Here is a 10,080-nt window from a genome sequence, read left to right on the forward strand (position 1 = left end):
CTCGAGGGCGCCCCATTGGAGGGCCACGAGCACGTACTCGGCGGTGCGGGCCATGTCCAGCTGTCTCGCCGCGCGCCGCTCCTTCAGCACTGCGGCGCGGCGGGGCAAGGTGGAGTTTGGGCCCCATGAGTCGCACGGGACGGCGGCGTTAATTTCTGGGCGCAGTTCGACAAAAACCAGGGCGGCCGAGCGGGCGCACGCTGCGCGGCGGCGGCGCTCGCTGGCGCACACATGTCAGCCGAGGGGCCCGCTCGATTGCTTGCGGGCATGTACTGTACATGAGGCAAACATTTTGAATGTAAGGCGTGCAGGAATCGGCTGTCGGCAGGCAGCACTGACCTGTCTGGCGCAGCCGGCGGACGGCGATAGCCAGGTGATGCAGCCCCTGGGTGTCGCACAGGAACTGCACCAGCAGCGCGGCCGCGGCGCTGCGCCCGGCCTCCGAGCCCGAGCCGTTGGCTAGGTGCCTGCGTGGAAGGGGGGGCGCGTGTGCGCCGGGGCGCCGCTCGGCTGCGAAGCCGGCACGCATGCGGACGGGGTTTGTGGCGTGGGCGCTGCGTGGGCCGGCCGCCCGTGTGGGCCGCCCTCCTTTTTGGGGGTGGTGCGCCGCCTTCCCATCAGGAGGGTGGGCGCTCCGCCGGCAGACGGGCGCTGCGCACGTACAGCGAAGTGAATCCGTCCCCGGGATCGCACCTCCGGTAGCCGCGCTGCAACGCGACCGCCGCCCGCTTTGCCCTCAGGAAGGCCTTGCGCTGCCAGTAGCCCTAAGTCGGCCGCGGCGACGAGTCAGAGCGACGAGCGGCATGTCCCGCAGAGTGAGCGGCCCAGGCACGATGCCTGACTCAAGCACGGGTGTGCCCACTCATTGAACGCTGCAAAAAACGGAACATAAGCAGGCAACGTGCCTTTGTGCAAACGGCCAGGCCGCCGCAAGCAAAAGGCCGCGCACCCGCCAGCACTTTTGGATGACGACCACTGCCTCCTCGGCGTGCTGCATCCGCGCCCGCGCCGCCCTCAGCTGCCGCGCCGCTGCGAGCCCCGCCGCGAGCTTCGACGTCGCCCGCACGACGGCGGCGAGCCGCGCGGCGCGCCACTCGCGGCGGCGCGCGGCGTCTAGCGCGGCCTCGCGCGCGTGGCGTGCGGCGCGGCGCGCGTCCAGCAGCTGCGCCGCGCGCAGCTTCGCGGCCAACCCCTCCTCGCGCCGCCGCTCGCCCTGCTGCTGCACCTGCGGTGTTGGGGTTGCGTGTGCGTGTGCAGCTGACTGTGCGGCACCAATCATTTGTCCAACGAGTCTCTCACTTTAAGGAGCAGCATTCTTGGGTCTACATATGCCGTGTCCGAGCCCGTAATCAGCAACGCGGGTTGCTCGGCGCGCACAATGCTGCGCCGCAGCCAGCAGGCCGGTGGGCACGGGCAGAGCGGGACCCGCAGCACGCGTAGCGTGTGCGTGCCTGCTCCTCGTGCTCCCGGCGCTCCGCAGCCAGCTGCCGCTGCGCCGCCGCGCGCTCCTCCGGGGACCTGTGTGCACGGACGGGGCGCGGTGCGTGGTGGCGGGCGGCCCGTACTATTATGCCAGCTCGCTGCAGCAGTCAGGGATAGCGGCGTCCGCACGTCAGTCTGCAGCAGCTCCTGCAAATGGATGAAGACGGCCCGCTTCGCCGCCCTGATGTCGCTGCCTAAAGTACCACCCCTCGCGACCCCAGCAGCACACGCATGCACACGCGCAAGCGCGCGCATGGGGCTGCCCCAGCCAGCAAGACCCACATGGCACTGGCCTCTATGTTGTGCCGCAGCAGCGCCTCCCGCTCCCGCCGCGCGCCGGCGTCCTGCTCCGCGTACGCAGCAATGCGGCGCTGCAGCGCCTCGCGCGAGGACGCGTCCTCCCGCAGCTCCTGCATGGGGTGTGTGCACGCATGAATGCATGCATGCATGCATGCGCATGCGTTCCTCGGGCCATGAAAACGCGCCATGCGCTTAGCCCCAGCTCGCTTCCGCGCCCCATGCAAGGGCACCGCCAACAATCACATGGCAGCTGCTGAGAAACCCCAGGTGCCGCCGCCGGCCCTTCAGCAGCGGCCTGCGCTGCCAGAGCCCCGCCCTGCAGGCCCTGCGCCACCAGTTCCGTGCGCGCTGGGCCGGCGCCTGCCGCCGCAGGCGGCTCGCCGCCGTCAAGCGCACTTCAGCCCGCACCTACCTGCAGCGCCTGCTGCACCCGCTGATCTGCATGCGTCATCAGCTGCCTGGGCTCCCGCTGGGGTGATGCAATCCCCAGGCCTGGCAGGCCGCTCGCTGCAGGCGCCAGTTGGGGCGGGCCGCCACCGACGAGGGCTGGCGCGGCAAGGGGCAGGGCTGCGGGGTCGGGCTTGGGCGCATGAACGACCGCGAGCCTCGCGCTCGCGGCGGCGGACGGCAGCTGCAGCGGAGCAGCGTGCGGCTCGTGGTGCCCCGTCACGCGTGACCCAGCTGTTAATGTAATTTGAAAACCTCGCTCGGCTCACCGGGAAGCTTGGCGACCATCGAGGGCCTGTCGTCTGCCACATCAACCAGCCGCCCGCCTGACTTTTTCGGGCTCCGAGGACTGGCGCCGGCGCTCTTGGGCTGAGAGCGCATGCTCTGCTGCCGCAGCTGCTGCCTGGAATCCCATGCGGGGCTGGCCACCTGGGGGCTGGCATAGGCTGGCGATGGGTCGCTGCAGCAGGATGCACCCCGAGAAAGGCCAGCACAAACGTCGGTGTTTGTTGGAGCATGCCGGCCGGTTGCTTAGACCCATGTCATTCGGTTGCCCAAGCAGGCATGGCGCAGCAGGTGTGCCCCCCTTGCACTTGCAGCATGCATGTGTGGTCGCTGCCGTGCAGGTTGGCCGGTTGCGGTAGGGAACAGGGCCACGTTCAAACGTCTGTTTTGTGTACGGTGAGACAGCATGTCATCATGATGCCATAATTGCATCTCACCGCGCGCCTGCCAGCCTCCGTTGCTGCCTCAGCTGGGTTCCAAGGTTTGACAGATCTAGGGAGCCAGCCGGCGCCACGCCATCACCGCCGCCTTGCTGCAATTGCAGAGCGGTGTGCTGGGCGGGCGATGGCGGCAGCGGAAGAGGGAGCGGGAGCAGGCGCCGCTGCGGCTCAGTGGACGCGGCTCGCCGCCGCTGACCTCCGACGAGCTGCTGCGGCGCCGACGGCCGCTCTGCATCCCGCTGCGGCGACGGGGTGCCTGCCGCGCGCGCCGCGCCGACACGGGTGGCGTGCCTGGATGGTGATCGAAGCCCACCGCTCGCAACAGGTGAGGGGAAAACGGAGGGCAAGAGAGATGCATCCCATGAGCTTCTTAGACTTTTCGTCTCGAGGTGTTGGGTGGGCATGGCGAGCAGTCAACGCGATTGATGCTGCAGATCATGTCACGTAAGTGGCGCGTCGTATCACGTTATCTTGTCGCGTTAAGCTTGCTTTGACAACTCGCCCTCACATCCTAAGCGCCCCACCTGCACCATTACTGTCACCCAGCGTCCCACCAGCGTCATTGTATTTACTCGCTCCAGGGTCGTTGTGTGTACACGTTGCGGTCTGGTTATTGAAATCAGACCAAGCACACCTTGTGGTTGGGCCTGCCGCCGGGGTCCCAGCTCATTCGCAAGTGGGTCGGCGGCTGGGCTGGGGCTTCGGACACACACAGTCGTACTGCCGTAGTCCTGGGCTTGGGCACCAGCCACATACAGTCTTACTAGTACCGCTGAACCTAGTACAATGCATCCAGCCAGGCAATTCCACATCATGTTACCTTGTGCGAACTGGGCCGAAAAATCTCACTTGTCCATGACGACGGCTAGCGCAGGAATTATTCCCCGCCAGGCACCTGGCAGCAGCGGCGGCACGACGACGGTGCATGATTGCTTTGATGACTCCCTTGGCAACAAACCACGCGCATGCGTTGCTTGAATGCCGTTCAGGCCTCTGGCCATGCCGCGCTCACACACAAAGCTTCCGCGCGTGCTTGGGCCTCGCCACCTTCTGCACCCAGGCGCCTTTCGCACGTCAAGCAGTCCCAGCGCCTGCCCCGGCGAGTGCGCTATGACACTGGCAGCCCGTGCGACGTGGAGCTTCGGAACCCCGGAAGCGTGATGTTATGGCGGCGGCTGCACACCTCCACTCCAGCTGCTGCTTGCACGCTGCAGTAGCGCTCTCAGCCCAATGCACACTAACCCGCCGCACGGCTGCTTTGGTATGTGCGCACTGGATTGCAGAACAAGCTGAAATGGCACATGACGCATGTTGCTGGTAGTCCTGACATGGTGCACCCTCCGCAAAAGCACAGGACTGCAGCTGATGAGTCAACAAGTTGCCGATGAGCACAAGTGATGAAGCAGCGACCGAGCAACGCGTTGTGACCAACGCAGTGCCAAAGGTCTACGGTACCGGGTCTAGCGGAGTGATTTTTGTATAAACTCGTCATTAGAATGTTGATGCGCGCTCCCCTGCGCCTTACGTGGATCACCGGTGGCGCGAACCTCCTTGCTGTTCGATCAAGTCTGGCATCCGCAAGCGTGCGAGGAATGGTGTCTGCAAAGCAACAACTGGATCCGCGTGCTGCGGCCGTGCTGAAGTTCTGGTAAGGCAGGCTGGTTCCTATCAGCAAGTGCTGCATGCGTCCTGCAGCATTCGATGCCATGCTTTGCTGGAGGTGCTGTACAAATGCGGCGCGCGAATCGTCCACATACTAATAATACAACCCCACTGATGCGACTTTGTCAATTATGGCGCTGCTCCTGGCGCCCCACTCGAGCATGCCGCCTGCCTGGGCCCGCGCACACAGTACTGCGCCCTGCCTTGGTACGTGCACCCGTCCAGCAGCATGCGCCCAGCAGTAACCCCCACTGCCGCCCCAACCCGGCCCCCGCCCTACCCCCAGGCTCGGCGACCAAGCGGTTGACGGCGACAACGTCAGCGCTGCGGCCCTCGCCCAGTGGCCCGCGGAACGCGAGAAGCTGTGGTGGCGGGGCGGCCCAGATCTGGACGCTGAGATCAAGGCCAAGTTTGGGCGCGACCTGGAAGCCGTGGCGGCGGGCGAGCTGGACGGCTGGGAGGACCCTACCGGCACCAACCCCTTGAACACGCTGGCGGGGGTCATTTTGATGGACCAGTTCAGCAGGTGATTCTTGAGCCCAGTTTCAGGGGCAGGAGGGGGTTAAGGGATGATACGGCGGCGCGCGGGTTCTGCCTGGGAGGGCGGCGTGGCGCATGTGGGGGGCGCGGGTGGCATAGGGGCAGGCAGGGGTGCAGCGAGGGGTCAGGGCTTCCTTGGGTCAGGGTGCTGCCCCTCGGACAGTGCATGCAACGGCATGGTCACGAGCGCATGCTGGCTAATGAGGTCTTTTTCGGCCCAAATTCTTCTCTTGCGACGGTATTGATGTTCACTCATTGAAACCTGCCACACTGCCACGTATGACCTCACCTTTCTGGCTCTGTCGCACGCATGCGCTCGTGCACGCATGCTTACACGCTTGTAGTGCGCACACGCGCACGCATGCACGCACACAACACACGCACACACACGCACACGCACACGCACGCGCACGCGCGCACACACACACACACACACACACACGCACACAACACATGTACTCACATGCACGCGCGCGCGAACACACACACATACACACACACACACACAACACACGCACTCACACGCACGCGCGCACGAACACACACACATATGCACGTGCGCGCACACACGCACACACACACACGCACACACACACACACACACACACACACTTCGCTGGCAACCCAGGAACGTCTACCGTGGCACCCCTGGTGCATTTGCGCTCGACCCCAAGGCGCTCTCCTGGGCGCAGCGGCTGGCAGCCCTGGAGGAGGCCCGCGCGTGGCCCCACAGCTTCAGGGTGAGTCAGCGCTTCTGCTGACTCCTGTATCCGAGTCCACATCCATAGCCTGTGTTGCCTCTATGGCTCCCAGCAACACCTGCTTTGCATTCTCCGGCCGTGGTCCAGGCGGCCCTTGTCCAGCCAGCGGCGCATGGTCCAGCCAGCGGGCGAGCTGTCGCAGCCCGGGCCCGCCACCCTGGGGGCAGGCCGGTGGAAGTGGCCCGGTTGGGCGGCCGCAGCTGCTGTGCAACTCGCTGCATTACATGATCAACAAGGGGGCTCGCCTTGCCCTCCCATCCTCTTGCAGATTTGGATATTCATGTGCGGGGCTTGCCCATTTTTGGGAGTGCAGCGGGCGGAGAGCATTGGCATGTGCCTACACGCACGCTGGGGCCTTCCCGTGCGCAGCCCAGCACGTGTGCATGGCCTGCCTCATGTTTTCATCACCGCTCTGTCCTGCAGCCCACACTTTGTGCCGTTTACAATTCAGCAAAAAGGCAATCCTTCTCACCGGCTGTCGGTCATCAATCTGCGCAACCGCAGGCCATTCGAGCACAGCGAGAGCCTCGAGATGCAGGAGGTGGGGCCTGCACGGCGCATGCGTGGGCGTCTGGCGGCGCCCCGGCCTGCCTGTGACTGGTGACACCCTTGAAGGCCTGGTTGGCCCGCCCCCTCCACGTAACACCTCACTCTTCAAGCCGTGCGCAGCCAACAGGCGCCGCCCTTGGCCGGTGTGTTATCCCCTCCGCCCCTCCCCCAGCGCTGCATCGCCCTGTTTGAGGAGGAGGTCGCGCGCGCAGAGGGCGGCGACGGGCCCCCAGAGGCGGCCGGCGCGGCGAGAAGCGTCCTGGGCTATGCGCACGCCCACCTGGCGGTCATCAAGGCGTGGGGCCGCTTCCCGCACCGCAACGCCATCCTTGGGAGGTGAGGCGGTCAAGTGCCAGGCGTCCAACTGTACAGATTCTTGAGGTGCCGAGCTCTTGCAGATACCCCTTTGCGCGGGAAGGCAGCGTACTGACCGGCCTGCGCGCCCGCCTTTGTAGGGAAAGCACGCCGGAGGAGATCGCGGGGATGGCGGACGGCAGCATCCGCAAGTTCTAGGCGTAGAGGATCGTCGTGGCCGAGCGGACATTGAGCGGCGCCAGTGAGGGAAGAGGTTTCGCAGGTCACCAGTGCCCATTTGAATGTGAGCGTGCGCGCCGCAGCACTGCAAATTAATACTTGGATTCTATGCAAAATGCAGTAAATCTAAGCAGGGGATTGTTGCGTATTGGTTGCAACGGCGAATCACGGGTTTGTCAGCTGTCCGTGGCTGCCAGCAAGGCCACGGCGCCCCTGCCACGTCAGCCGTACTGTCATGTGCCGGTATTGCCATCGCAAGCACGAAATTGTGCGCTCCTTCCCCTATGAAAATCTCTAGAGAATTTGAATTTATCGCCTTAGGAGCTGCTCCCCTGTTCATAAGCTCGCCCGCGAAACCCCTCCTGAACGGCTCCAACCTATGGTCACTCGAGCGCGATGGTCACCCGTCCTTCTCATTGCCGTCGGCGTTTTCGGCAACGACTCATACTTTCCTATGAATGCGACGATTTGATCGCGCACATCGAAGTTCGTGTGGGGATTCGCCACGGTTTCCGGTGGAGAAACATCGCGACCCGTTTTATGACCATCTTGTGAAGCGCCAAGCAGCCATGGGTCTGCAAACCGCGTTGGCGTCCGCGCTGCTCTATGGCAGCATGCAGCAGAGCGGCCTCCTGAGCGTCACGGACCTCACGCGCGCGCCGGCCTGGTCCCTCACCAACGCCAACGGCAGCGTCTCAGTCAGCAATGCCGCCCTGCCTGCGTACGTTCTGGAGGTGCTCGAGAAGCGCAACATCATCCCTGACCCCCTGCAGAGGTGGGTGGCGCTGCCTTTGCGAGCTGTGTGCGTGTGTGTGCGGGCCTAGCATGTAGCATGCGTGCAGAAAGGAGCCAGCGCCGCGGCTGCGAGTTCTGCAAGGGTGGCCCGGGCCACTCGTGTGATGAGACCCCCAACAGCAGACATCACGTCGACAGCGCGCACAGTGGATCCGTCCCACGACCTGTGAAGATCACGCCACAGCGTTCAATCACAGCCGCCGGATTATACATTCGCACGCAATAATACTGCATTCGCGCCCGGCTGGTCTCTCATACACAACCCAACGTCCCTGCCTCGCCCCAGGTTCAACGAGAAGCGCCTGGCCTGGGTCAGGGACGACACCTGGACCTTCAGCCGCGAGTTCACGCTCTCCGCCCCCTGGACCGGCGGCGAGCTCGTGCTCGCCGGCGTCGACACCGTCGCCGACATCACCCTCAACGGCCAGCGCCTCGGGCGCGTCGCGAGCGAGCACCGCACGCACAGGCTGGCCGTGCCGGCCGGCCTGCTGCGCAGCAATGGGGCCAACAAGATCTCTATTGAGCTGAAGCCTGTGAAACAGGAGGCCCAGAAGGACCAGAACTCGTACGCCTACACGGTGCCGTCGGTGGCGCACCTGGGGTCGTTTGCGGAGCACAAGGCCTTCATCCGCAAGGCCGGCTCCGACTTTGGCTGGTGGGTGCGCGCGGTGGGACGTGTCCGGATTGAGGGATTGAGGGAGTAGGGCGCGATCAGGCTGTTTGCTGTTTTGCAGGTGTGAGCCCAGCTGCTGGGGGTTGCCAAGCGAAGAGCACATCGTTATCTGCGAGGCGAGATGCTGCCTCGCAGCGTTCTCTGCCCGCAGCCGCCCCAAGCTGCCCACCTGCATCGCCCTGCCGCTCATCCCTATTGCACCCCCGCCCTCCAAAATCCGCCCGCAGGGACTGGGGGCCCGCCCTGGGGCCCGTCGGCGTGTTTGGGTCGATCTACCTGCTCGCCGCCCCCGCCGCCCCCGAGGCCGGCTCCTACCTCCAGGCTGCCCACATCCGGCAGCTGCACAGGGATGACAAGATCCAGCTCAAGGTCCACGCAGTCGTCTCGAAGCCCGCAACTGGGTCTGATGCGAACGCCCCCGCCCCTGCCGGCACTGCCAAGTTCGTGATCCCAGAGCTCAGCATCGACGTGTCCAAGCAGTTCTCGGGCAGCGAAGACGATTTCAAGGAGGGCGGCGCGTGCCGGCGCGTGGCGAGCGGCGAGGGCGGCTCGAGGGCAGAGTGCAACGTGTTTGTTGAGGTGGGTGAGGGTGGAAGGCGGGCGGGTGGCGGTTGCGGGTGGTTGGGCCGTCACTGTAATCTCGGATCAGCATTGGCATCACAGCGCCATCTCAAACGGCAAGATCTCCACTCTGGGATTGTCTCCCCGCTTAGTCCAAAGCCTCAACACCTGACAATCACGCAATGGCAGCGCATCTGCCGCGATGAAGCATTATAGCCTCAAGTCATCCCCACCGGAACAGCAGCAGCAGCGCCGGCAGCGCCCGCCTGACGCCACCCGACGGCCCTCGCCGACGGCCGCCCCTCCTCTGACATCACCACCACGGCCAACCGCCCCTCTGTCTGCCTGACCCGCAGGTCGACGTGCCTAAGAGCCAGGTGGAGCTGTGGTGGCCGGCCGGGCACGGCCCCCAGAGGCTCTACGATGCCACCGTCACGTGGCAGCCCGCGGGCGGCGCCGCCAGCTGCTCGGATGCTGCTACCCTCGACGCCGACGATCCCGCCGCCCTCGAGTCCAAGGCCGGCGCGTTCGCCGAGGCCGCCGCCGCGGCGCCCGCGCCCGCGCAGCAGTTTGGCTGCTCGGCGGCGAAGCGGCTGGTGGGGTTCAGGACCGTGGAGCTGGTGACGCAGCCGCTGGCGGAGGCCGCTAAGGAGATGGCGCCCGGCGCGCCCGCGCCCACCGGCGGCGACGCGGAGGGTGGGTGTACTTGCCGCAGCGCAGGACAGTGTCTTTTTCTGCAGCGGCTGGGCGCTCCTGTTTGCAGGCTTGGGGAAGCCGGCCCGCGGCGGGTGTTGGAATTCTGGACAGGTGTTTATGCACTCCCAACCCCACAAGATCCTGGCTCCCCAGCTTTGCACTGCACCCTCAACTCCTCTCAAGCTGCGTGCCGGGCGGGTTTGCTCCTGTGCATCCCCCCTTCCCACTGCACTACCCGGCACCCACCACCTGCCCCACCCAGTCTCGCCCCTAAACCCAGCACCAGGGCCCATCCAAGCGCTAATCTCACCAACCTCTACCCTCACCAACACAGCCCGTACACACACACCCCCAC

General features: G+C 65.3%; 3 protein-coding genes across 3 annotated transcripts; 2 read left to right on the plus strand and 1 right to left on the minus strand.

Moving 5' to 3' along the window:
* Positions 1-234: 234 nt before the first annotated feature.
* MNEG_10117 (hypothetical protein) lies at positions 235-1,314 on the minus strand (the record flags this gene model as incomplete). Its single annotated transcript, XM_014041409.1, has 5 exons — positions 235-272; positions 340-467; positions 694-764; positions 950-1,225; positions 1,300-1,314. The coding sequence occupies 5 exons, from the start codon at positions 1,312-1,314 to the stop codon at positions 235-237; spliced, it is 528 nt and encodes a 175-aa protein (XP_013896863.1).
* Positions 1,315-4,546: 3,232 nt separating this feature from the next.
* MNEG_10118 (hypothetical protein) lies at positions 4,547-6,979 on the plus strand (the record flags this gene model as incomplete). Its single annotated transcript, XM_014041410.1, has 7 exons — positions 4,547-4,602; positions 4,903-5,142; positions 5,785-5,896; positions 6,186-6,199; positions 6,422-6,458; positions 6,639-6,802; positions 6,922-6,979. The coding sequence occupies 7 exons, from the start codon at positions 4,547-4,549 to the stop codon at positions 6,977-6,979; spliced, it is 681 nt and encodes a 226-aa protein (XP_013896864.1).
* Positions 6,980-7,569: 590 nt separating this feature from the next.
* MNEG_10119 (beta-mannosidase) lies at positions 7,570-9,999 on the plus strand (the record flags this gene model as incomplete). Its single annotated transcript, XM_014041411.1, has 5 exons — positions 7,570-7,775; positions 8,082-8,450; positions 8,696-9,047; positions 9,386-9,729; positions 9,879-9,999. The coding sequence occupies 5 exons, from the start codon at positions 7,570-7,572 to the stop codon at positions 9,997-9,999; spliced, it is 1,392 nt and encodes a 463-aa protein (XP_013896865.1).
* Positions 10,000-10,080: the final 81 nt, after the last annotated feature.

The sequence above is a fragment of the Monoraphidium neglectum genome (genome assembly GCF_000611645.1).
Source record: "Monoraphidium neglectum strain SAG 48.87 unplaced genomic scaffold scaffold02186, whole genome shotgun sequence".
In the NCBI taxonomy this organism is placed as follows: Eukaryota; Viridiplantae; Chlorophyta; class Chlorophyceae; order Sphaeropleales; family Selenastraceae; genus Monoraphidium; species Monoraphidium neglectum.